This window comes from Capsicum annuum, chromosome 8 (genome assembly GCF_002878395.1).
Source record: "Capsicum annuum cultivar UCD-10X-F1 chromosome 8, UCD10Xv1.1, whole genome shotgun sequence".
NCBI classification, from domain to species: Eukaryota; Viridiplantae; Streptophyta; class Magnoliopsida; order Solanales; family Solanaceae; genus Capsicum; species Capsicum annuum.
The window spans coordinates 94784429-94812342 of NC_061118.1; the positions used below are offsets into that span (position 1 = coordinate 94784429).

A 27914-nucleotide genomic window follows, 5' to 3' on the forward strand; every position below is an offset into this window, starting at 1 on the left:
GAGAGTTAAATATTGCACGAGGTGGTGCGGATGTTGGTGGGCCAACGCAAACTAGAATGGACCCAGCAACCGGTCAGGTAATGAAGAAGTATAATAAATTGAGGAACCGAGAAGAAATAGCTAAAATGGCAGCTGTGGGTTGTTTGTCTTTTAGTTTTCCTTCTTCTGATGCTTTTATTCATTATATTTAAGCAATTTATAATCCTATGTTTAATGGTATTCCTAGAAGTACTTGTAGGGCCGATATTTTTTGACTTCATTCACAATATTGTTTATATTTATCAACATTGTTAAAAAAATATTCAATGTAGAATGTCCCTAACTTCTGATCTTGATCGTACTGTAAATAAAAATGATTATTTAACCATTACTTGTCACTGGATAGATAGTAATTTTGTTATACAAAAACATATTTTTATTTTTTTGTATGATGAAGATCGCAAACATACTGGAGATTTTATTACTGATTCGATTGCTAAAGTTGCAGAATTTTACGGTATTGAAAATAAAATCTTATGTATTGCTTTTGATAATGCGTCTAACAACAAGATTGTTATAACAAAGTTAAAATCTAAGCTATCTTCGTCGTTACCTGAAATTTTTCATGTTAAATGTGCTTGTCATATATATAATTTAATTGTGATGGTCTTGAGTTTTTTTAGCTTTATATTGAAAAAATTCGGCTTGTCGTTGGTTTTCTTCAAGGAAATAATCGTAGAAAAAGAATTAAAGACTTTAAACTTAAGTGTGAATAAAATGGACTTGCACCGATATTGATGCCTGAAGAATGTGATACCAGATGGAATGCTACGTATGATATTTTAAAAACTTGTTATAAATATAGAGTTCCTATTACACTATCTTTTAACCAACATTGTGGTTCGTTTGCTGATTCTGCCCACTGCATGCTATATGATTCTGACTGGGCTGTAATTAATGATCTTGTTAAGTTTTTGAAAAAAAATTATATAACTACGGTTGAATTTTTTTGTGCTTATTATCCTACTATTTGTAATATTTTGGCGTATATAGCCGATATTTCTGATTTGCTCAAAGAATATAAAAATAAAGAAGGTTACAAAGAACTGTTGGTGTCATGTTTACTAAATTTAAAAAATATTTTTTTTCGATTCCCCCTATTTACTTGATTGGTGCTATGCTAAATCCGTGCATGAAATATAATACTAAGTGCCACTTTAGTACTATTATATATGCTAACTTAGAAATAAATACTAACAATGATTCTGATGATGAAGAACAAGAACAACCTGATTTGTGGGCGGCTATGGCCGATGCGAACGCTTACATAGATAAAGTATATAACCACTATGCTGATTTAGTTGATTTAGCTGTACTGAAAAATATCACTCCAACTGTCGCTACTCGTCCTCCCGAGGAGCCATCATCTTCTAAAAGACCGGCACATAGTGGTTTTTCTGATCACTTTTATGATTTACCTTGTTGGAACAGTGTTGAGGAGGGAGCTTACACAACAACTTATAGGGAAGAGCTGAAGTATTATCTCCAATCACCACTAGAGAATCGCAGACGAGGGACCAACACGTTGGATTGGTGGAGGAATAATAAAGCACAATATCCTGTGCTTTCAAGAATAGCTAAAGATATCCTGAATGTTCCAATGTCATCCGTTGCATCGGAGAGTGCTTTTAGTCAGGGACGACAGCAGTTTGGAGACAACTGACATTCATTGGGAAGCAATGCAATGGATGTTCTAGTTTGCCTTAGAGATTGGATTAGAGCCGAACGAAGAAATCAAGGAATGGAAGCGGAGCCGAACGACGAGCAGAGACTTGAAGAAATTATGACTTCATGGGAGAACTCAACAGAATCAAGTCCAATACATGGTTTTGCCCCCGTTGACTTTGACTATCCTATGCAAATTTCCGTTAATATTAACATAAATGAGTTGGAAAAAATTATGCAAAATTTGTAGATTTTTCATCCATGTAAATTATAAATTTTGGATCATTTTGCAATCAATAAAATTCAACATTCATTCACTCCTTAGTCCTTACTTTGTAATTTTTTTCCATGTAATGATTTAAATTAAATTTTTAGTTTAAATTAAATACTTAGTTTTAATATATTACTAATTTACTATAAAGTATTATTAATTTACTATATTAAGTAGCATATGTTTTATTTAAAGAAGTACATATATTTTATATGTGTACGTACATATTGAATGGTGTGTATATATGTGTGTATATTTTCTAAAGTAATATATATTTAACATATACATGTGTATATGTTTTATAAATTAGTATATAACTATATATTTAGTGTGTGTATATATTGTAGTATATGTATATTGGAGTATATGTTTTATTTAAAGTAGCACATATATTGAATGGTACGTTTATATGTGTATATATCTTCTATAGACGTATATATTTAACGTACACATGTGTATATGTTTTATAAACTATTATATATATCATTATATTGTAGTATATATCTTGCAGTATATGTTTTATTTAGAGTAGTATATATATTTAACTAACGTATAGTCGTATACACGATTACATGTGTAATTGTGTATATGTATTATGTGTATATAATTTTTAAATTCTAATGTAGTATATACTATATATATAGTGTATATATATTGTTTAACGTATTTAAAATGTATATAGGTGGCATATATAGTGTATATTGGAGAAAAAGCTCTTTTTTTTTGTTTTTGACCGGTTTTGACCGGGTTTAGGTGGGTTGGACCGGGTTAGGTTAAGTGGGCCGGTTCAGGGTTGTTTTTAAAAATTTTACTGTTGGGCCCGGAACCAGACCGGCCCGTTTAACCAAACCCGGATCCGGTCCGGCCCACAACCCGGCTAAATCTCACAGGCCGATTCCAGGTTGACCCAGCCCGACCCACTTAACACCTTAATCTAAGTAGATTAAAGTAGGTGTCCGCATGATCTGATTAGTTGGATCGTGACACTCTGATACTCTAATACCATGAAATAATATTGAAAGAACTGGGTTGTATGAACCCTAATTTGATGAAGAAAATGACTCAGAGAAGATTGGAAGTAGTGAGAATTATTTTCCTTAGTTCTCAAAATGGAGCACAATCAATATTTGTACATTGAGAGTACTGTTAAGCTAGTTTCTGATTGGGTCACAATATTAACTGACTTTCTAACTACCACCGAGTAAAGACCGCGTCGCCTTTATGGCTGATGCCTTCTCAAGTGATCTTCTCTTCAAACATCACATTATAGATGACTGTTGATGCAATGTCTTTTTTTAATCAAATCCACAGTACACGATATCACTTATACACAAATAAAAAATATATAAGTGAATAGGTATGGACTCATCACATGAAGCCAACTGTTGTGTCTAAGAAAGTCAATGACAGCTAACAGCCAATCAATAAGTCAACCAATTGCCAATAATTACGCAAAAAATAACTGCCATTAGCCAACCATTCTCTCTGACAAGCTAACTCCCGACAAAAAAATTGAATATTACAGAATTAGTAGAAGAATAAGACAACTTGAATAAAAAAAAGTTCATTTTTTTCACCTCATACCAAAAAAAAATAGAAAAAAGAAGAGAAACAGAAAGAGGGTTTGCAAAGCAATCTTCTCTTCTTTGGATCTCTCAAATCATATTATAATTTATTTATCTAATTAGTATACAATCTCTATATACTTTGGAAAGTACCTTTCTTCTTACCTCCGCATTCCAATTCATTTTTATCTTCTCTATATATACTTCATTCCTCCTCTATCTTTCTTGAGAATTTATCTTCATTTTTCTTTTTTTGGAGATATTGATCATGAGTAGACTTCGTATAAATTCATCTCCTGATTTAATGTTTAATACATCTGAACAATTCCATGATGATTCAGCTTTAGAAGGTAATGTTTGTTCTTTTTATGTTCATGTTTGTTTTGTTGTTGTTGTGTGCTAATAGAAGCTGGGATGTTAAGTTTTCTTGAATCAGTCATATGACAATTTTAAGAAATATATATTTGGTGACGATAAAATTTAATGAAGGAATTGAGGAAGATAGGTTTTTGTATAACAAATGATAAGAACCATTATCTTGACTTATATGATACATCAGACTTTATGATCTCATGAATATAGAAGAAAACAATTACAAATGCAGTTGTTATTTTCATTTTTGTATTCAATTATTGCAGCATTATATGAGATATTCATGTTTTGAATTTTTATTTTTTTTTTTGTGCAAATTTCTGTATTTTCAGGGGTTGCGGCCAACATTAAGTTATTGCTAAAGTTGACTCAAGAGCACAAAGATTCTTGTAACAAAGAGAAGAATGATGGCCGGAGAATGCTGAGGGTGGCAACCATGATGACCATCCTGGATAATGTTAGGACAAGAATTAAGAAATGTCAATCTTTTGGTAACAAGTCATCATCAGAAGCTGAATCTAATAGTCATGTACCCATAGACAAGAAGTACTACGAGCCGATGATTGATGAGAAAGAAAAACTAAGGAAGCAGCTAAACGCAAGCTTGGCAGCACGAAAGAGCCTCGAGGTCATGTGTTCAAGCTTAGGGAAAGAAAAAGAGATTATGGCTGCAGAGCTCTCGAAGAAAGTCCATGAGTTGAATGAAATGGAGGACCTCATCAATGATCTCAAAGAAAAAAATGAGAATTTAGTCGGAAGGTTACATGAACGTGCCACCGAGCAAAAGGAAAGGAGGTATAGCAGCAGTGGAGGAGAATCACAAGGAAACAGCGCCCTCCAAGAAAGAAATAAGGCACTTTCGGAGAACCTCCTAAGGTCATTGGATGGCTATAGGTCCATTAAGAGGAAATGGAAGGATGCACAAGCGGAAAACATGGCAATGCATGCAACCATGGAAGAAATGACAGCAAAAATTGGTGCTGGACTTGCCAGAATCCAAAGCTTCAAAGAACGAATTGCCTCTGAAAGTGTGCCCTCGACGGATATCAAAGAGGATATTGTTGAATTAGAGCATATGTTTGAATGCTTTGAAATGCAAGTGGCCAAACATGGTCCAAAGGAAGGGGAATGTGTCCAATCAAAAGTAGAGATTAGTGCTAGCAAGCCTACAGTGTTTGCATGAGAACACAGTAACTTAGAAACAAGCATGACACAAGGAAGAAAAGATGGTCCTCAAGGTTTTCTTTAGCATGGTCTTAGGATCATGGTGTCCCATAAAATCCACTGAAAATGGTGAAACAATAGCTCATTCTTCTCTGTTACGGAGTCAATGTAATAAACGAGTCAAGTATATGGTATGTAACAGGAAAATAACTAGTAATGTTTTTTATCCATCTACAATTTACATGTATCTAATTTATCTCGTTTTCAGTTTTATATTAGTGCTAACAACATCAATAGTTCAGCCTCACTGCCCTAACTTGCATTGTAATTCTTCTTACAAGTCATTGAAGTGCTCTATTATGGGATTATAATGAAGAGCAGAATATACTTTTTAACGACAGGTGAGTGGATAGCATGCAGTCAATTGGTTCAGCACTTATGAGCTCCTCTGTCTGAAGATTTGATCACATTTCAAACTAAAGAATATGCAAACTGAACTGAATTTTCATACAATTTTTAACTTATACATCAACAGAATAAAATGGCATGATTTTTGGGGTATAAGTAACTGAATGATGAAAGACATGGACAGTCAGTTGGGAAATATTTACGGACTAATGTTTTATATAATGACAGATGGAAAAGGCCAAGTCTTGCCTTTGTTGCTGAATGATGTGATAACTTGGGTAGAAATTTTGACACTACTCCAGCTCCAGCAACTTAGAGCCAGCAATGCAGTTTAGAATCCATGAGTTGCTGGCAGCTACAGCTCCAGTTGAACTAGCCAAAACTTCTGCATTAGATCTTCTGCGAGCTAAAACTGAATTTTTTTCACGTCCCTCGCACTGATCAAGTTGCTCGTGACTATAAATTACAAAAGGTGGAGGGCATCCTGGTGAAAGAACTTCCTGATCCATTGTTACTGGCTTCCTGTTTAGGACAATTCCTCCAGCAGCAATAACAAGGTCATGTAGGTAGCTCTTGTAAGAAGGTAAAAAGTCACCCATAAAAAAGAACGTGTATCCACTGAAAAGCTTTGGTTGCTGCAAAACAAGATTTTGATATTTAAAGAATGTATAAGAGGACTTTCATGCAATGATGTAAGTGCAGCCAATAGAAGGTGAAAATGCAAAGCAACCATTCCAACTGAACTTTAACTTCTACTTGGTTGATTAATTCATGGGGTGAGGGTGTTGGGGGTCAAGGAATTTAAGGAAATGACAACCTTAATGCTTCAAATATTCGAGGTGAAGTTCCAGTTCTTTATGGAATAGGAATCTATCCAGGAAAACATAGAACCTAAAGAGTGCTTTATACACAAAAGGACCTAAACGTTGTTCTAACCGCCACCACTCCAGAAAAATAATTACAACGGTAACAAGTGCTATCCAAATGAATTGAAATGCACTTGATTAGTTTATTGTTAATGATAAATCTGTAGAAAGATGTAACCTGGCTTAAAATCCTCAATCTTCCAAGTTTAGGGCCATCCACAATGCCATGAGTATCTATTTTAATCTCATATTGCTGCTCATCAATAAATTCTGTGGCATCCAAGCTAGCAACAATCCCTGCAGGCATAAAATGAAGCATCAGGATGGACATAAAAAAAAAGAAGCTCAACTCTGGTTGTAGAGAAAACATATCTTTTTATTTAACATATTAATTTGCAGTTAATTAAACAAGATTACTGACAGTCAATGCTCATTATCCATTTCCCAGCCAAGACACCCATCAAATATTTGAGAGTTCTTCGGCATGCTCCTTTCTCATCTGTAGAAGCAATCACATGGGTGACACTTAGGTCCCAGTTCTTGACTACTGTCACTCCAGACAACCTCTTCAATGTAGAAACAAGCCCCTGCAAGTTGAGGATTCAAGTTATCCCGTTAATGAACCTCATTTGTTCTCAAATAACCATGATTTGTGAAAATTATCCTGTTTGCTTACTTTTTCATCAGCCGTTAGAGCCGAACAACAGAGCACTAAATTCTTATTCTTCTTCTGAGACTTCCACTGCAAAGTGGCAGCATTATCAGGTGTTGCTGAGACTTTGGGTTGGTGGATACAAGAATTTCTGCATATTAGAGGCAAGGAGAAGGGGAATAAGTACTTGGAGCCAAAATGGAAAATTTTCAGCTACAACAATTCTAAGAATCTGTTGGTCCAACCTTTTAGTACTTTCTCTAATCTTAGACTGTTCCCCAGCGACCTCGCATGGCAGCTTAGAGTTAGCATGCAAAGGGCATAACATAACAAAGTTGTCCTGAATTAAGGAAAATTGAGTAAGTGATGTCTAATCTTTTATGAAATATAGTTCTGGGATATTGAATTTCAGACATACAAAATCCCATCGACACTCTGGTGTCAACTTGGCACAAGGAACATGAAAGCTTTTGCGACAACTTGTCGCATAACACCCAAGAGCTGCCCCTTTTACTCCACAGAGAAAACAAGTAATCCTCCAGCTCCTCTTCAGCTCAGATACAAGGTTGACCACATCATCACCTCCAAAATATACATTAGGGGCCCTGTAGATGTGCATTTTTGCTTTTTACACTAGAAACAATTTCACTTGCAGCAGATTCAAAGATTCTAAAATGATTTGACAAGGACAAATTGATGTACATTGAACACATTAGATGCAGATGAAAAATTTACACTCGTCTTATTACTAAAAATAAGTAATTTATACTTGCTTAACAAACATCTGTGACACTGATGATAAATTTATCTATGAAGCCAAGAACATTCTGTTATTATAGGAGATAATTTTCAAGTTACCGTTACCACATTTATATGAAGGAAATATACGAGGACCTTCTGATGAGTAATTACCATTCTGCACAATGTTTGTGCACGTGTATAACACCTGCTGCTCCATTAACATCATCTTTGACAGGCTTTCCGTTAAGGTAGCTTACCATGACTCCTGAAACCTGAGATTTGGTAACAGAAGACGATATACAATTGCTATACAGAATCAAAAGGCAAACTTTAAGAATTAAGAATAAATAGAAGGGAAATCCCGAAAAAAGAAACACAATAACCAATGGCTTCTACCTCAGATTCCTCTGCTGAACGGCAGAAAGCACACTGGATTTTGTTTTGACTTGCCCCACACTTCGGCAAAACTGAATCTTTCAAGTTCGAAACAGATTTCTCAGTTTCAAATGAACTATGTGCTCCCTTTTGAATCTTTTCAAGAGTAATATTCTCCTTGTTAGCAAGCTCCCCGTCTTCAGAAAACTTCACTTTTTTCTTCCCATGAAACTTGCTGTCACTATCAAGCTCACGTTTCTTCAGCTTTAAACTAGGAGTAGGTTTCCCATTATCCGTGGGAATCAATCTGTTTGCTGATTCGAAATGCAAAGTTCCATCTTGAGTTTGTGGAATGTTATATTCAGCAGTTGTCTGTCTGCCTTTTGCTCCGAAGAAGTACTTATTTTGTTCACTTAATGATCCCTTGTGGCGTTTATTACGTGTCTTCGAGTCAAGTGTCTCAATGCTTCCCTCACTATGCTTTTCTTGATTCACAAGAGTAGAAAAGTTGAAGGGCATGGATTTATTGCTCTTGCGAAGTCTTTTTGTGTCACATGAAGTGGAAATGTCTTCAACTTCTGACCCAGCGACATTTCTAGAGGATCTACCCTTTTTCTTGTTTTCCAAATCCTTCTTATTGGAATTAAATGCATCGACATTGTCCTGATTGTTCTTCCTAGTTTCTTCGGCTATTTTTTGTGAAGTATTACGGACTTCAGATACTTCACCAATTATCTTCTTTTCATCTTTCTTCTTGGTACTTCTCAATGCCTTACTCCTGCTAGACTTGCAAAGAACGCCTTCTCTAATAGTGGTTTTATTTTCAGGAGGAGATAAAGAGGGTGAACTCAGATGTCCTTTATCAGTACCCTTTTCATTTGCAGCAGCTGTTCTGTCCTCAGTTGCTGATGCATTAATGCAACTTTCCTCAACTGGGAGGGCTTGATTCTTTTCCTGAGCTCCAGCAGAATCAATAGTATCCTTAATCTAACCAGAAAAAGAGGGAAATTAGAGACTAAACAAATCTGGAAAATTAGAAGAGGAAAAACTTTCACTCCATAGCAATAATATACCACAAAGAAGTACCTTTGTCTTAAAGGGGCTTGAACAAAGTTCAGGAGAGCAAGCTCTCTGTGTCCAGTCGAACATCTCACTGTCAAAAAGATCTGCTCCATTAACTGCATCATAGGGTCCACTCTGTATAACGAGTAAGTAAGAAAACGTATGTGTCAACATGAATAATATCACCATTTAGATTGACTCTGGATCATAAACCATGAAAGCAAAGGGTAGGGAAGGAGGATAACCAAAAACCTGATTAAAGGGGAAGCTATTATAAGTTGGATATTATGTTACTTACTTTTGGAGACATTTCACAGTGAACCTCATCATCCAAGTCCTTCATATCGCTGAAGCACGGAACACCTGAAGGTGTATCCATGATAATGTCCCCATCTGTTTGCTGACTTGATCTTTCTACATCTTCTTCTCTCAGCCAGAAGAATGGCGATAGTACTGGTTCTCCTTTTTCGTTTAGCAAAAACCTGTCTCTCTCAATCACTAAAGGTTTCTGAGCTTCATCAATGATGGATTTACCATTTCCACCAACCACCTTTGTAGGTGGTGGCGTCTCTGAAGGCGGATGTTGTGGCACCTGCACTCTCTTCTTTGTCGGAAAAGAAGGTCTAATAAGAGTTGATCTGGAAATCTTTTTGTTGCTCCCCGAAGGTTTTTTTGATCCTTTCCCTCTTTTTCTTTTCTGATTCTCTGTGGCTGGAGCTTCTGTAAAAGTTTTTGGTGTCTCTTGGAATCCACAAGTTTCTTTGCCATTTGATTGAGTGTCTTCCCCTGAATATGAGATAAATACACCCCAAGCCAAATTATTTACAGAACAGATAATAACTACATCAAAATAGGCCAAGCCAAATTAGCTTCTTCAGAACCATAATTTTGATCAAAACAAATACATTTGGATTATGTTCAGGAACTAAAGAATGAAGATCAGATGCAAAACAGAGTTGCTAGCATGCATACCATCTAAGCTGTATATGAATTATAAACATGATGTCTTTGGTGAGGTTGAATATTGACAAAATCAAATCTAACTTGATGGGAACTAACTAAAAACTCTTAAATATCACTTGTTTCGATTGGAAACGCAATAGATAAAACAAAATCATGCAAGTTTAACATGAAAGACACACTTGTTTAAGCATGGATTAGCACATCAAACTATCTATTTCGAACACCCTTGTTGAACAAATGCTCATGACAATAGTAGGTGCATTTGTACATGCAAAAGCTTCACAAGATTGATGAATGACAAGTGATGGAATATTACCTTGTAATTTGGATGAAGGATTGGTTTGAGTGACAAATATATTGACTCCGGAAGCGACTTCCATGTTCTTATAGATGCTCACCAAGTTATCCATGTGGAGTGCAGGTCGGATTTCTATAGCACCAAAAATTATAGAAGTTAATAAACGAGACAAAAAAGAGTTATAATAATCTGCATAGTAAAGCAGCAATGAAAACTTTAACTGATCATGTAAGTTCTAACTAATATAGCTGTAATGACTCAGAGAGCAAAGTGGAATCCTAACAAACATGCGAAATGGTGTAAGTGGCTTGTCAATCACATATTATTCCGACTGCTAGCACGTCAACATTGATTATTTTAAATAGTTAAGTATATATAAGCATACCACACAGCTGTTGAGCCGATTACCATGGTTGCAATATACACAATCTTCAAGGTTTGAGCATTTTGTTCATAAAGATTAACTAAGACCCCAAGTTCACCAGCCATTTTACTTATTGATCGTAAGGCAAATGCTTCTATAAATTCAACAACAGCATACCCAATGTATTCCCACAAAGTAGGGTTTGGGGAGGGTAAAGTGTACGCAGTCCATACCACTACCTCAGATGAAGTAGAGAGGGTGTTTCCGATAGACCTCCGGTTCAAGACAAACACCAGTATAACAAATAAAAAACATAAAAAAACACAACAAAATGATACAAGAAACAAGACACTCATAGAGTAATACTATAAATTATCTATCTGAAATCACCAACACCACCAAAACTCCACGAACAAAAAACTATAAGATACATGCATAACACTATGACTACAGGCTAAGCTGCTCGGACTCGAGTGCGGGTGTCCGATACAGGTACGGATCTAGAGGTCGGATCCTTCACGGTCTCAATTTAAAGATTTGGGGATGTGGATCTAGGGATGGATACGGGTGCGGGGATTCAGCAAAAAATAATTTAAATATCTAAAAATAGAGTTATAAAACATAAATTATGAGATATGATATGAAAAACTTGAGGAGAAAATGTTGTTCAAGAAGAAAATCTTGGAAGGAGATAAAAAGAAAAGCAATAACATAGAAATTTCTATATACAAGGTATTCCATTTTCTTAAATTTCACCTTAGCTTTTGTTTTATTACAAAATTTCTTAAATCTGTCCGGACTTTTCCAGTCGATTTTGGTCAAAGTACCGAAAACGGGTTGACCAGATCAGGTACGGATCCCACACCCACACTCATGTCGTGTCGAGACGGGTACAGCATCAAAATTGAAGAGTCCGAGTAACTTAGACTACAGGCACAACCAGTGTTCAAAGATGCGTGATGCGGAAAAATGAGACAAGGCTATGCATCACGCATTATGCGATGCGACCGCATCATTGAAGTGAAGCGCAATTTAATTAGAAAAAATACCTATGGAGCATTGAAATAGTAAGTTATAATTTAAAAGAGCCCAACAACTATATGATCAACAATTAAAAATGCTGGATCAGACATTTTACCAATGCTGTAAAGAACACATAAGAACAAAATTAAATTAAAAACACAAAGATATAGTGAATAGTAAAAGGAAAAACCAGATTTTAAGCAGTGAACAGTAACATTGACAAAAAACTGGCCCTTAAAACAGAGCATCAGTCCGTAAAAAAAAAAAAAAGAGCACTAGAAGAAGAAGAACAGGAAAGAAAAAAAGACAGAGACCTGAGCATCAGTATAGAGCATCAGTTAAAAAAAAACAGCAGAAGAATAAGACGAAGAATAAGAAGAAGAAGACTTACCTTAATAGTAGCAAAATTATTTGATCGTTGGAGAAGAGAGAAAGCAGCTTTTCTTTGAAAACCCCAAGTTGCTTAGTGACTTTGATCTGTCTTCATCTCCTTTCTAAAAGTTTTGTCCTCTTTTTTATTTACAAATTGCGCCCCCCCCCCCCCCCCAAAAAATAGCACCTGCAATTCCAACCCAAAAAAATCCAGACGCAACAAAAATGAAAAAAAAAACATATTGCGACCGCATCGCAATACCTCTCGCATCACATCACAACGCCTCACACAACAGTGCCTGATGCGCCCGCAATTCTCAGATTACAGCGCATCATAGTTGCGACTCGCTTGATGACCGCATCGCCTCGCATCACCGCATAATGCGACGATGCGGGCGCAATTTTGAACACTGGGCACAACTATACACAAAGCACTGCTCTCTACTAGTAAGGACACTCCTACCCACTAACACTCTACCCTAATCCGCGTCCTCCACACCTTCCTAGTCATGTCCTCCGTAAGTTGTAACTGTTTCATGTCATGCGTAATCACTTCCCTCCAATATTTCTTTGGTCTATCTTTACCCCGCATGAAACCACCTATAGCCAACCTCTCACACATACGTGCGCCTCCTCATCACATGTCCGAACTATCTCAACCTCACTTCCCACATTTTGGCTTCCACCGAAGTCACTCCCACCTCTCGAATAATCTCATGTATAACCCTATTTCTCCTAGTAAGTCCACACATCTGTCGCAACATCCTCATTTTTGCCACCTTCAACTTTTGAATGTAGGAGTTCTTAATCGGCCAACACTCCACTCCATACAACATAACCAATCGAATTGTTACACTGTAGAAGTTACCTTTAAGCTTAGTAGACACCTTATCACACAAGACTCCCGAAGCGATCCTTCATTTCAGCCACCCTACACCAATACTGTGCGTGACATCCTCATTCCCCTAAATTATAAACCCAAGATACTTAAAATTATCTGTCTTTTGAAAGGCCTGAGAATCCAACTTCAGTACCACATCCACCTTATGCGTCAAATCACTAAAACTACATTCCAAGTACTCCACCTTGGTCCTGCTCAACTTAAATCCTTTAGACTCAAGGGTCTGTCTCCAAACCTCCAACTTATCATTAATTCCTCCTCGAGTCTCAACAATAGCACTACATCATCAGCAAATAACATACACCAAGACGCTTCCCCTTAAATGTGTCCCATCAATCCATCCATCACCAAGGAAAATAAAAACAAACCAAGAGTTAACTTCTGGTGCAACCTTGTCAAAACAAGAAAGTTCTCCGAATCTCCATCTAACATCCTCGCACGCGTCTTCACTTATTATACATGTCCTGAATCAACCTAGTGTACGCCACGGGCACACCTATTGCCTCCAAGTACCTCCACATAACCTCTCTGAATATTTTATTGATACAAGTATGATCATAACCATGGACACTTTTTGAGCATTTTGAAGACCACTTAAAGTGCACAAGCCCAAGTGAAGAGGAGGCCCAAACCCGCCCTTTTGGTGCACTTAATGGGGCGGCTTTGGAGCCCTTTTAGTGAAGGGGCGCTTATGTCATTTCCCTTTATTTGGAATGTTATATATATAGAACATTATAGGGTTTATTTCCATTAGTTTATGCTTGTTATTGAGATAACACTTCCTCTTAGAAAGAGAGAGTCCTAATCCGAAACTAGGGCATAGCACAAGGGAGGAATCACTTGTGTGTTGCATTTTACTTCATACGTTGGTACTTGGGTGGTGGACGCCTCTCTTGTGTCATTGTAAGAGATAGGTGATTGTAGTGTGTGGCGTTAAAGGTCCAAGAGTGGAATATGTTCTTGGGTTCTTAAAATTACATCTCCATTTGTCTATCTTCCTATCTTTACTTTTCCTTGTAATCGTTGGTTCTTAATTCTAGTGTAATCCGTTTGGTTCTTGTCATTGTAATTCGTGTATTGTTGTTATTGTTATATTGTTCACCATATTGTGTTGATAACTTAGTTTGGTTGTTGGTTTGGTGTCAATAACACCTTGATATTATCTCATTCTTGTTCAAGTAGCAAATCTGAGTGTGGTCATCAAAGGAGTCCTCGGGTTTCTTGACTTGTGGACTATTTTTGGTGTATGTTTTTGTGTCTTCTTGGTCTCCCTTGTATTATTTATTGTACGCCTTCTCAAGATCAATGAACACCATATGCAAATTCTTCATCATTTCTCTATTCTGCTCCACTAGTCTCCTCACGAGGTAAATGGCCTCGATGGTCTATAAATTTACCTAGTTTAAACCTAAAAACCCTAAGTCGTCATTCCCCCAATAAAATGCACGATTACGTAATCCTGGTTTTGGTTGGGGTATTAATTAGTCACATGATTATTTATCCCATTATCTATACTATAATGATGATGGGATAACTATTATTTTCGGGTACAAAAATATATATATAATCAACAAGAACTTCAATACAAGTTCAACTAACTTATGAACTATTAAAATAAAATTTCAAGAACTTCAAACACAAGTTCAATCAGTTGAAGAACTATCAATATGAAGTTCAAACTATTTTTTCAGAAAACAGTAAAACCAACTTTAAGAAAAGAGATGAAACAGGAAGAATCAAGTCCACCAAATGTACGGTGTGTCCTTAAGAAATTTATTCCTCTAAAGTACCCGAGGTTATGGAATATATCCTCCCAATATAAAATGATTCACTTCAGCACATAGTGGTACCTCAAATTTTCTAAACACCGAACTCACTCAATGGTTGTTAATCACACTAAAGTTTTAAGAAGATGTTTTTACTTCAAACTTTCATACCTTTACCTATGGAAAAATTTCAGTATTTATAGCCCAAAGGTGGTGCTTCCGAAAAGAAGCAATGATTGATGAAAAAATGCACTGCTTTTGAAACGTCATATCACTTGCATTGGACTTGCGCGTGCAGGTCGCGTTTTGGCGCAAACCAGAATGTTCGGGCTTGACCTTCGCTGGACGGTGCTGGCCTCAAAGGGCCACGTCCCTTCGAGGTGCGTTGTGACTGCGTCCGCACATGCCATGTGCATCTACAGATGGAGAAATATTTTTCTATTCACTAATTCTCAAATTTCAAATAAATTTTGTCGAAAAAGATAATCTCTCAATCATTTTCCAAATTCAAATCTAAATACAAAGGCGAGCCGAGCGAACGACGACAACAGCGCGAGACATGTTTTGTTCTTGCCTTACTAACCACATGAAGGGATGCTTCTCAATCTAAGCATAAGAAAGTTCATTTCTTCCACCAATGTGGAGAACTTTGCTTCCTTAAAGTAAAAACTCAATTCACTTTTTCCTCTATTTTCCATTCACATATACACTTAGAACCCAACAAAAACTAATCATGTGGGATAGCCCAATTCATGGGATAACTTTGTCTATTCCATCCTCATATCAAACAACCCCTAAAAGGAGATGTTTCTTCTACGGAAAAAGTACAAATGCAACATTTATAATTTGATAAAAAGGGGTAGAAAAGACTCAAACCTCTACGATGAAAAGGAACTTTGCACACTGGACAATTGGACCCAGATTTCATACCAGTCTGAATACATAAACTGAAAAAAAAAAAAACAGAACAACTTAATTCTCAATCCAAAAACAGAAAGTAGTACATAAATAAACATTTTGTAATAAAATTCACTTACTTGCAAAATACATGATTACATGTAAGTGAAACAGCAGAATTCAACAGGCTCAAGCTGCAAAAAAAAGAGCAAATCAAAAACGAAACATTATTAAGATTATACAAAATTAAATCCCTAGCAAAAAAATTTAAAAACAAATAAAAAGGATGAAAAATACTCGGGAAAACAAGGAAACGATAAATTGTACCAGATTGGGCACTTGAGCTCTCTTCCCATTTTTTCAAGATGCGAAGTATCTGCCATTTTTTCCCAATAAATCGTGGATTTCTTTGTAATTCTAAACCGTGATGTGAGGGAACTGTAATGATTTATGGCTTTTGGGGTTGAGATGAGAAGTGTGACTTGTGAGAGAAGCTGAATAGTGAAGTATGAAGTTTTGGGGAAATTTTTTAAAATTTTTTCTGAAAGGGCGCGCTTATTCTCTCCCGCCACAGAGAACTGGATTTTTCGGCCTTTATTCGACTAGCTGGATTCGGGGCGTCCGACCCATTAGGCTCGCGGCTCGCCTATGTTAGGTTACAGTTCGGTATAGTATATTTGGATAGACTGCATCGTTCATTATTGTTTCATAATAGTTTTACTGTTTGATTTGACAGTATGATATTGTATGTACCAGGTAAGTTTACTAAAATACTTTTAATTATTATAAATATTAAATTTATCAATAATTATTAATAAAATAATTTTTTTCCTACCAATTTATCACAAAATTATGTCATGTAAATATATTAAATTGTTAAATTCATGTAAATTCTAACAAAGTCAATAAAAGAGTAGATCGAAATAAATATAATCGAATTTATTTTTTATAATAACAAATTTTATTTCTTTTTGGTGTTTTGAGACGTGACACCAAAGACAAGTACAAAGTTTGAATGCATCTTTTGAGTATGATACAAGTATGTTTGGTATTGAATTCAAAAAAATATTTTCTAGGAAAGTAAATAGTTTCTTACTTATTTTCTTATGTTCGTTACGCAAGTAGAAAAATATTTTTTAAAATTATTTGTATATATTTAACACATAATATTAAAAACGAATATGACAAAGGGGACAGGGCAAGAAAAAAATTAAATTTTCTTAAAAAAATATTTGTGGGGTGGGGGTAGTGGAGTAGGAGGCAGGGATAGGGACTGCGGTAAGAAAAAAAGTTTCAAATTTTTTTTTTAAAGAAAAATAATTTTTTGGTTTGGTGGGAGGGTGCGGGGATTATTATTATTTTCTTTTGGGTAAACGGAGGGGGGAGTTGGTAGGAGTAGAGTGATGTAAGAAAACTTTCTTAAAAGATTTTTAAAATAAAAAAAGAAATTGGGAAGGGGGCTAGTAGGTAAAGGGGGACTGGGGGTGGGGGCAAGAAAAAGTTTTTGAATTTTTTTAAAAAATAAATTGTGGTGGGTGGGGTCAGGATAGGGATGGAATAAGCAAAAGTTTGAAAAAAAATTTTAAAAAGTAAATGGGGAAGAGGAGGGGGCGGGACTGGTGGGGTAAAGGATGGTGTAAGAGGTGGAGTTAAATAATATAAGGTAAAGGCTAAAATAGGATTATATAATATTAAATAAGGGCATAATTGAAAAAAAAAGGTAATTCATGGGATATCACCAAATTGGTGGTTATATAAAGTGGGGATTCTCATGGTTACCAAACCTGAAACTAAACCATACTACACCATGCATCTTAAGAAATTATCAAAATAAACATGGTTCTTTTAATAACTATATCATACCATACCACGGGAAATCACCATCCAAACAGAGTGTTAGGGGTCATTTAGTTAGCTTTCGGGGTCGTTTAGTTGGGATATAAATTATTTCGGGATTAATTATTTTATTCTTAGGACTCATTTAGTATAGGGGATAAGGAATAACTAATTCAGTGATTAATTTTAAAATGGGTTTATCTCATGTTTGATTAAAATAAAATGCATGGGATAATTCATTCTGGAATTAGCTATCCCAAAATTATAGTGTTATTTTTATTCCACCTTGAGGATGGGATAACTAATCTCAGTATAGCTAATTGCAGGATAACTTAATTTCCAACCAAACTATCGCTTAAGGTGGGAAAAAATAACACTACAATCCCGAACAGTTATTTTTGGATTGAGTTGTCTCATGCATTTTATTCAATCAAACATACGAAAAGTTTATTCTAAAATTAATTTCAAGACCTTATCACTTGTACCAAACAAGCTCTTTGGGGTCTATTTAGAAGTCACTTGATAATTGAAATTGATGTGATCAGTAGAATAGTAAGTCCGCAATTCAGTAATTATAACGATCAAAATTGTTGTTACATATTCTGACTTTGTGGTGGTCCCATGAGGCCCCTAGACTATTTTATAGTATAATAACATCGAGACTATTATTAGCCTACTTGTACCTAGGGCTAACAATTTCAGGTCATATTAATGAAGTAAGTCGATTTAATCTATATTTTGGATCACTCATATTTTAGTTGGATAAATATGTACTTCAATTTATCTCAAAACTTATAAAAAAAAAATTGGGTAAAATATAAGTATGGATTCATAACAAACTGTCCACTTCTACTTAAAATCCATAATTGCAATAAAAAATAAAGACTCTAAGGCCCCGTTTGGCCAGGAAAATCATAATTTTTTGGAGTTGGAGTTAAAGTTGAAGTTGGAGTTGGAGTTGGAGTTGCGTTTGACCATGAATATAAATTAAAGTTATTTTTAAAATTTTGTGAGAGAAGTATGAGTGAAAACAAGTAAAACTTGTTTTCACTTTTCCAAATACAATTTCAGAATTGTATTTGAAATTCGCATTGACAAACACCACAATTTTCACTTTTTTCACTAAAGTAAAATAATTTTTCGAAAAAAACTACAAAATTACTCATGGCTACTAAAAGAATTGGGATTGTGTGTGGGAAATGGGTAGAAAAAAACTTTTAATTTTCTTTACTACTTACTAATCTATTAGGCAAAACTCATCGTCAAGCCCCTCAACTTGGCGTCATCTTTCATTTAGGCACCTCAAGTGGACATTGTTGCTTTTTGGCACCTCAAGTAGTGTACAAGTGTGTCACTTTGACACCTTTTGCTGAGTTGGCAAGGTGTGTGCGTTACACCTCCATGAAGACGCGTTACAACCCTTTTTTGCCTGATGTGGCGCCCAAGTTGATCCACCAACAATATATTAATTCACCTCTATTAATTTATATTTTTTTCTTCATTTTTCTTCATTATTTTTGTCAATCTTAAATTTATTTAATGGTAAAAAATATTAGAAGATATTTAAAAATTAGATACACATTTATGAGTTTGTCTTGCCAAAAACAGTATATTAATTCACCCCATTAATTTATGCTTCTTTCACATTTTTATCCACCATTTTTTTCAATATTAAATTTATTTAATGATAAAAAATTTTGAGAGTTATATACGCATTTAGGAATTTGTGAAGATTAGAAAATCAAGCAATATCAATGAAGAAAAGCTGAAAAATCGAATAAAATTGATGAAGAAAAATTAAAAAATAAAGCTAAATCAGTAAAGAAAAACTGAAATCAAACAAAATCAATAAAAAAAAATTAAATCGAAGCATAAAAACCAAGAAAAATCAGTGAAGAAAAATTGAAAATCGAAGGAAAATCGATGAAAAAAATTAAAAAATAAAGCTAAATCCATAAAGAAAAATTAAAATCAAACAAAATCAATAACAAAATTAAAAATCGAAGCAGAATCGATGAAGCAAATCGAAAAAAATGAAGCTAAATTCATGAAGAAAATCCAAAAATCAAGCAAAATCAGTGAAGAAAAATAAAAAAATTGAAGCAAAATCGATGAAAAAAATTTAAAAATAAAGTTAAATCCGTGAAGAAAAATAAAAATAAAAAAATAAAAAAACTAAAAATTGAAGAAAAATAGATAAAGCAAATCTAAAAAAAAATGAAACTAAATTCATGAAGAAAATCTAAAAATAAAGTAAAATCAGTGAAGAAAAATTTAAAATCAAAGCAAAATCGATGAAAAAACTTAAAGATGACTGGGGTGTGGGATGGGTAGGGGAAGCGGGGTCTTTGAAGAAGATAAGGAGGGGAAGAAGACTGGTGGGGTAGGGGTGGCGGGGTGGGTGGGCTGTTTGACAAAATCTGGCAGGGTGGGGGAGGGGTGGCGGGTGGGAGGAAGGGTGTTTGAAGAAGAAGAATGGTAGGGTGTTTGAAGAAGAAGACTAGTGGGGTGGGTAGGTTAGGGGAGGGGGTATTTCTTTATTTAATTTAATTATTTGGATAAAAATGACACATGTCCGCATTTGATTCGTCGCTTTTCATCTCATTGGAGAGTGTAGCACACACACATAATATTTTTTTGCTGATTCAGCAAAACATGCCAAAGTGACACACTTGAAGGCCACTTGAGGTGCTAAAAAGGAATAATGTCCACTTGAGGTGTCTAAGTGAAAGATGGCGCCAAATTGAGAGGTCTGACGATGGATTTTGCCTAATCTATTACTACTACTTACTTTATTCTTCATTGTTGGTGATAACGCTGAGCTTGACCTGTTTGATTCACAATAATTAGTGAATTTACTTCTATCATTATTGCTACCCCTACTTTGTATCACAGAGAATAATATTTTCTATACTTCTATTGAAATGAGATTTAATTCCTTATTAGATTGTAGTAAAGACATTAAATGAACTCAAACATAAGCTTAAATAAAAGATAAATAATGCAGCAAACATAGGACAAAAGATGACAACATAACAAAGCAGCAAATTCAAATTGATTAAGATCTAAAATCTAAGCTCATGTCAAGCTCCTCCTGAACATCAATTTTGGTGCTCCCGTTAGATCTACCATCCAATGTATCATTTATGTTTAACCATATTTCATACGGAGCTATTTGATTAAGTTATCAAGCAAATAAGTTTGTTTCAATAAGGAGAGAATCAATGATATATGTAGGTCCAGTAATATGAGGCACCTGCGATACCATGACCTGTTGTGATTGGTCAAATATTGACACGGAGGGACAAAAGGTTTGTGAGGTACCTGCACCATCGAATTCCTCGAACTGGAATGATAAATATGCCCCTGATCAGATAACACAAATGGGATAAACCGGTCATTATCCAAGTAACTATAAAGGGTAGGGAGGTAAGCGGGTGGCCGAAAAAATTCTGATGGGATGCACCTCCAGCTCAAGTGCAGTGAAACATGGGTTTGCGTTGATGTCCATCGAGCCCTTGGCTAGATGTGAACATTGTTGGGTTCTATGTGTGTGTTTTGAATAGAAAATGAAGGAAATTAAGTGAAAGAGAAAATTGAGTTTACACCAAAATGGAAAGTGTGCTCAAAATAGGAAGGCTTACTAAAATTCACCCACATTGGTGGGAGAAAGAAGCTTTAAAGTGTTTATATTGTGAAACACATTTCCACATGCTAAGTGAGGCAAGAAATAAGAGATGCCTCACGCCGTCGTCGTCGCTCGTTCGGCCCGGCTTAGGATTTGGATTTGGCAAATGATCGATCAATGAGATCTATCTTTTTGGACAAACTTTATTTGAAAGAAATTTAATTCGAATACTAAAGTGAAAAAACACAATAGTAATCCTCCATTTATGCATGCATGCAGATTTCTAAACAGTGTTTTGAACTGATGGAATTCTTCAACGAACTGATGCACTGTTTTTGAACTGATGCACTATTTCGTGAATTGGTATACCTGTTCGTAAAAGGACATGGTCTTTGGATGAACGGACATGAATTTCCAGAAAAGACACACCATTTAAGTGAACCACTGCCACATTTTCAAAGAGGCATATGATAGGCTATATAAACCTGCTTTGATCCACAGGTTTGAGATACGAAAATTTTAAAATACAAAACTCTTCTTCTCTTAAAAATATTTTGTGTGATCATTCAAACCGTTGAGTGCGTTCGTGGAATCCAATTATTTAAGGTACCACTATAATTGGATTGAAGCCCATTTTATCCGGGAGGAAAATTCCATAACCTCAGGTACAGTGAAGGGAATAATTCCTTAAGGACACTTCGTGAACTCGGGGGACTTGGTCTAAAATTTCTATTTCATCTATTTTCTAATATCTAACACACTTCTTGGATAGATTAGTAATAATCTTGTGTTGAAGGTGTTAAAGAACTTCAAAACTGTTCTTGGTCATACATGAACTTGTTATGAAGTTGTTGTTGTATTAATACAGATTCTAGTACCCGTAGAAGGAATATAACAATCTTAAGGAATAAATTCAGAATCTGTATTACTTGTTTTTGGAGATTAAAGCTTTAAGCTTTCTTTTCCATTTGAATTTAACTAGTGATTAGAAGACATAAAATCTGCATCACAAGTTTAAAATTCACTCGGTTGACAATTGGAAGTTATAAAAACTTCATTGTTAACTAGAAACAAGGAGAAGAATTTAAAGTTGCTCAACTTTATAAGTAGTATTCTGAAAATACTAAATATTATTGTCTTGTGGTGACAGGAAAAATGACTAACGAAAGTTAAATACAAAATGCGGCTACAACTACGGGGGCAACTAGTATTACCTCAACAAGTCGAGCAAATTCTTCGCAACCAATGGCACCTGCGAAGAAGCCAGGAAAATTTGCGAGCATTGACTTTAAGCGATGGCAGCAGAAGTTGTTCTTCTACCTCGCAACACTATGCCTTCAAAAGTTCACTAGTGAGGATGCTCCTGAGGTGCCTAAGGGAACCTCGTACAAAGAGCATTTCATGATTGTAGAAGCTTGGAAGCACTCGGACTTCCTTTGGAGGAATTATATATTGAGTGGTCTCCAAGATGACCTCTACAATGTTTACAGTGGAACTAAGACATCGAAGGAATTATAGGGGGCACTAGAATGAAAATATAAGATAGAGGATGCGGGAATTAAGAAATTCTTTGTTGCAAGGTTCCTGGACTTTAAAATGATAGATAGCAAATCGGTTGTCTCTCAAGTGCAGGAATTACAAGTTATCATCCACGATCTCTTAGCGGAAGGTATTTCTTTAAAAAATACCTTAGTTGAATAACTTGAAAAGGTTCTTAATATGCACATAAACTGTTTTGTACGTTTGATTGTGAATGATGCTTTCCAAGTAGCAGCGATAATTGAGAAGTTACCACCAATGTGGAAAGACTTCAAAAACTACTTGAATCATAAACGCAAGGAGATGACCGTCGAAGATCTTATTGTCCGACTGCGTATTGAAGAGGATAATAAAGCTACCGAGAGAAGGTCAAAAGGAAATTCTGCAATTAATGGAGCACATATTGTGGAAGATGACCAAAACAATTCTAAGAAAAGGAATAAAGTTTAACAAGGACGCAATCAACCCAAGAAAAAATTCAAGGGAAAATGCTTTAATTGTGGCAAGATTGGCCACAAGTCCACGGATCGTCGAACCCCAAATAAAGGCAAGAAAAAGGATCAAGCAAATATGATTGAATCCAACAAAGAATGTGATAATCTGTGTGCTATGTTCTCAGAATGCAACTTGGTGGGAAATCCTCGCGAATGGTGGATGGATTCTGGTGCCACCCACTATGTATGTGCCAACAAAGAGTTGTTTTCGTCATTTTCTACGGCTTAAGTAGAAGAAATGATCTACATGGCTAACTCCGCTACTACTAAGGTAGAAGGAACAGGAAAAATATGCTTGAAAATAACTTCAGGAAAGGTTTTGACACTTAACAATGTCTTGTATGTTCCGAAGTTACGTAGGAATTTAATTTGTGTTTCACTTCTAGACAAGAACGGATTCAAATGTGTAACCGTTTCTGGAAAAATTGTAATTAGCAAAGGAGAAATGTATGTAGGAAAAGGCTATATCACCGAGGGCCTTTATAAGATGAATGTAATGAATGTTGAAATAAATAAGAGTTTAAATTCTTCTTATTTGCTTGAGTCTTATGATCTATGGCATGAACGTTTAGGCCATGGTAAGTAGAAAATGTTACAAAAACTGATTAACTTTGAAGTTTTACCAAACTTTGAGTGCAATAAATCAAAGTGTCAAACATGTGTGGAATCAAAGTATGCAAAGCATCCTTATAAGTCCGTTGAAAGGAATTTCAATCCTTTAGACTTAGTACACACTTACATTTGTGATATGAAGTCAACACCATCACGTGGTGGGAAAAGTATTACATAACTTTTACTGACGATTACACTAGATATTGTTATGTCTATTTGCTAAATAGTAAGGATGAAGCAATAAATGCATTTAGGCAACATGAAACTGAAGTTGAAAATCAGTTAGATAAAAAGATAAAAATAATAAGAAGTGATGGAGGCGGAGAATATGAATCTCCTTTCGCCGAAATATGTGTAGAGAATGGAATTTTCCATCAAATTACGACCCCGTATTCACCTCAATCTAATGGAATTGCAAAAATAAAAAACCAAACTTTGAAGGAAATGATGAATGTCTTGCTTATAAGTTTCGATTTACCGCAAAACTTATGGGGGGAGGCTATCCCTACAGCCAATCGTATACTCAATAGAGTTCTCCATAGTAAGACACAACCAAGTCCTTATAAAAAATGGAAAGGAAGGAAACCTAACTTGGAATATTTCAAAGTGTGGGGGTGTCTAGCAAATGTTCAAATTCCTATGACTAAAAAGGTTAAGATAGGACCCAAGGCTGTGGACTGCATGTTCATAGGATATGCTAAAAGCAGTAAAGCATGTCAATTTTTGGTTCATAAATCTGAACATCTAGATATAAATGAAAATACGGTAATTGAATCAGATAATGCTGAATTCTTTGAAAATATTTACCCGTATAAAACTAGATATTAACAATCTAGTGGAGGGTCTAAATGACCTCGAGATGAACCAAGTGAGAATGTACATAATGAAGAGAATCCAAGATGTAGTACACGTCAAAGAACTTCTACTACATTTGGATCAGATTTTGTAACTTTTCTCTTTGAAAATGAGCCTCAAACATTTTAAAGAAGTGATGTCATTGTCGGACTCATCCTTTTGAAAAGAGGCAATCAATAGTGAGATTGATTCAATCTTAAGCAACCATACATGGAAATTGATTGATCTTCCTCTTGGAAATAAACCTTTAGGTTCTAAATGGATCTTCAAAAGGAAGATGAAAGTGGATGGTACTATTGACAAATACAAGGTAAGACTTGTAGTAAAAGGCTTCAAACATAAAGAAGGCATTGACTACTTCGATACATACTCGCCAGTAACAAGGATAACATCAATTCGAATGTTGATTGCCTTGGCTGCGGTTTATGGTCTTGAAATCCATCAAATGGATGTGAAAACCGCTTTCCTAAATGGAGAATTGGAGGAAGAAATTTACATGGAACAACTTGAGGATTTTGTGGTTCTAGGAAAGGAAAACAAGGTGTGTAAACTTATTAAGTCATTGTATGGACTAAAGCAAGCACCAAAATAATGGTCTACAAAGTTTGACCAAACCATGTTGGCAAATGGATTCAAAATAAATGAATGTGATAAATGTGTTTATATTAAAGACACTCCAAATCATCAAGTCATTGTATGGTTATATGTGGATGATATGTTGATCATCAGCAAAGACATTTCTGACATAAATGCATCAAAACGAATGCTCGAGAGAAAGTTTGATATAAAAGACCGCGGAGTTGCAGATGTGATCTTAGGTATAAGAAACCATCGAACTCCACAAGGGTTGGTATTGTCACAGTCTCATTATATCAAAAATGTACTTGACAAGTTCAAGTATATGGAGTTCGGTATTGCCAAGACTCCATTGGATGTGAGCTTTGCACTTTAAAATAATGAAGGTAAAAGTGACTCACAATTGGAGTACACAAGATTATTAGGATGTTTAATGTATATTATGAATTATACACGAACAGACATAGCATGCACTATTAGTAAATTGAGTCGGTACATGAGTAATCCCAACAAAACTCATTGGATGGTAATGAAAAGAGTTTTGGGGTATCTTAAATACACTCAAGACTATGCCTTGCATTATAATAGATATCATGCAGTACTTGAAGAATATAGTGACACAAATTGGATCACCGGATCGAACGAAGTAAAATCCATAAGTAGATATGTATTTACTATCGATGGAGGAGCAGTCTCTTGGAAGTCATCCAAACAGACATGTATTGCTCGCTCTACAATGGAATCTAAATTTATCGCATTGGATAAAGCCGGTGAAGAAACAGAATGGCTCTGAAATTCTTGGAAGATATTCCTTATTAGCCCAAGCTAGTGGTACCAATATGTATACAATGTGATAGCCAAGTGGCAATAGGTAGAGCAGGGACAGGATGTACAATGGTAAATCTCGTCACATATGACGAAGACATAATACCGTTAAGGAACTTCTCTCTAGTGGAATTATCACTATTGACTATGTAAAGTCTAAAGATAATATGTTGGGTCCACTTACAAAAGGCCTATCTAGACAAGGAGTGGAAAGGACATCCAAGGGAATGGGTTAAAGGCCTAGGACAAATTAGCATGGCGGTAACTCTACCTAGCAGACTGGAGATCCCGAGAGCTAGGTTCAAGGAGATCAAACAAAGTTGTGTCTGACAGGTTCAACATTATCAATTACCCAACCCATTCTCATGATGTAGATAATGTGTCGTAAACTAGGATAAGACTTAAGGTGAAAAGTCTTTTAATGATTATCTAAATTTGGTAGATTTGACCAAATAGTTTAATCCATAGGATTAAACATTTAGAAATCACCTATGTGAGGGAGAAGTGGAAGCCGCTTCAAGGAGAATGTTAGTAAAGGCCTATTCTCTAAGCTCTCATGAAATCGGGACGTGTTCATGACTGAAAAGAACAAAATCGTAAGAACCATAAACGATAAAAGGATAGTTATGTGACATGTGTTGTCTAGGTGTACATTAAAGCTCGATGGTTCAAAGATATCAAATCTACCGATTGATCAAGTGCATCCGATGCATGATAACTAAGGAAAGTTCAAAGGAAAACCCACTTATCCAGATGCAATCAGTCTTTGCTTGATGATCACATACTTGTCCGCAAAGTTTTTTGAAAAATAACCATTCCCCATTCATGTGGGGGATTTTTGGGTTCTATGTGTATGTTTTGAATTTAAAATAGAAGGAATTAAGTGGAAGAAAAAATTGAGTTTACACCAAAATGGAAAGAGTGCTCAAAATAGGAAAGCTTACTAAATTTCTCTCACATTGGTGGGAGAAAGAAGCTTTAAAGTATTTATATTGTGAAACACATTTCCACATGCTAAGTGAGGCAAGAAATAAGAGATGTCTTGTGCCGTCGTCGTCGCTCGCTCGACTCGGCTTCAGCTTTGACTTCGGATTTGGATTTGGTAAATGATAGATCGATAAGATCTATCTTTTTGTACAATCTTTATTTGACAGAACGAAGGAATATAACAATCGGAATAAATTCAGAATCTGTATTACTTGTTTTCGGAGATTAAAGCTTTAAGCTTTCTACTCCGTTTGAATTTTAGTAGTGATTAGAAGACATAAAATCTTTAAAATTCACTTGGTTGACAATTGGAAGTCATTAAAACTTCATTGTTAACTAGAAACAAAGAGAAGAATTTAAAGTTGCTTAACTTTATACGTAGTATTCTGAAAATACTAAATATTATTGTCTTGTGGTGATAAGAAAAATGACTAATAAAGTCAAATGCAAGATGCGTCTACGACTGTGGGGGCAACTAGTATTGCCTCAACAAGTCGAGCAAATGCTCCGCAACCAATGGCACCTGCGGAGAAGCCAAAAAAATTTGTGGGCATTGACTTTAAGCGATGGCAGCAGAAGATGTTTTTTTACCTTACAACACTATGCCTTCAAAAGTTCACTAGTGAGGATGCTCCTGAGGTGCCCGAGGGAACCTCGGACAAAGAGCATTTCATGATTGTAGAAGCTTGGAAGCACTCGAACTTTCTTTGCAGGAATTATATATTGAGTGGTCTCCAAGACGACCTCTACAATATTTATAGTGGAACTAAGACATCGAAGGAATTGTGGGGGGCACTA

General features: G+C 35.5%; 2 protein-coding genes across 3 annotated transcripts; one reads left to right on the forward strand and one right to left on the reverse strand.

The window, feature by feature from the left end:
- Positions 1 to 3453: 3453 nt before the first annotated feature.
- LOC107838818 lies at positions 3454 to 5349 on the forward strand. Its single transcript, XM_016682036.2, has 2 exons — positions 3454 to 3890; positions 4245 to 5349. Exons 1-2 carry the CDS (start codon positions 3809 to 3811, stop codon positions 5093 to 5095), a joined length of 933 nt encoding a protein of 310 aa, XP_016537522.1. The 5' UTR covers positions 3454 to 3808; the 3' UTR covers positions 5096 to 5349.
- A 213-nt stretch (positions 5350 to 5562) lies between these two features.
- LOC107838819 (protein BREAST CANCER SUSCEPTIBILITY 1 homolog) lies at positions 5563 to 16364 on the reverse strand. 2 transcript variants are annotated; one of them, XM_016682037.2, is made up of 14 exons: positions 16092 to 16364; positions 15905 to 15958; positions 15744 to 15814; positions 10460 to 10573; positions 9479 to 9966; positions 9205 to 9315; positions 8140 to 9105; positions 7915 to 8015; positions 7421 to 7607; positions 7248 to 7342; positions 7027 to 7153; positions 6772 to 6937; positions 6529 to 6647; positions 5563 to 6119 (listed from the first exon to the last, which is right to left on the reverse strand). In XM_016682037.2, exons 1-14 carry the CDS (start codon positions 16145 to 16147, stop codon positions 5778 to 5780), a joined length of 2997 nt encoding a protein of 998 aa, XP_016537523.1. In that variant the 5' UTR covers positions 16148 to 16364; the 3' UTR covers positions 5563 to 5777. The 2 variants fall into 2 exon arrangements, with proteins under 2 accessions (XP_016537523.1, XP_016537524.1); XM_016682038.2 differs by lacking the exons at positions 15744 to 15814; positions 15905 to 15958; positions 16092 to 16364 and adding an exon at positions 12220 to 12367.
- Positions 16365 to 27914: the final 11550 nt, after the last annotated feature.

Excerpts from the sequence above, each read along its gene's own strand:
- LOC107838818 (XM_016682036.2), top strand. The coding sequence starts at position 3,809 with ATGAGTAGACTTCGTATAAATTCATCTCCTGATTTAATGTTTAATACA. Across the intron at positions 3,891-4,244 it reads TGATGATTCAGCTTTAGAAG|GGGTTGCGGCCAACATTAAG; the intron begins GTAATGTTTGTT and ends CTGTATTTTCAG.
- LOC107838819 (XM_016682037.2), bottom strand. The coding sequence starts at position 16,147 with ATGGCAGATACTTCGCATCTTGAAAAAATGGGAAGAGAGCTCAAGTGC. Across the intron at positions 9,316-9,478 it reads ACTGTGAAATGTCTCCAAAA|AGTGGACCCTATGATGCAGT; the intron begins GTAAGTAACATA and ends CTCGTTATACAG. Across the intron at positions 6,120-6,528 it reads GATTGAGGATTTTAAGCCAG|CAACCAAAGCTTTTCAGTGG; the intron begins GTTACATCTTTC and ends CTTGTTTTGCAG.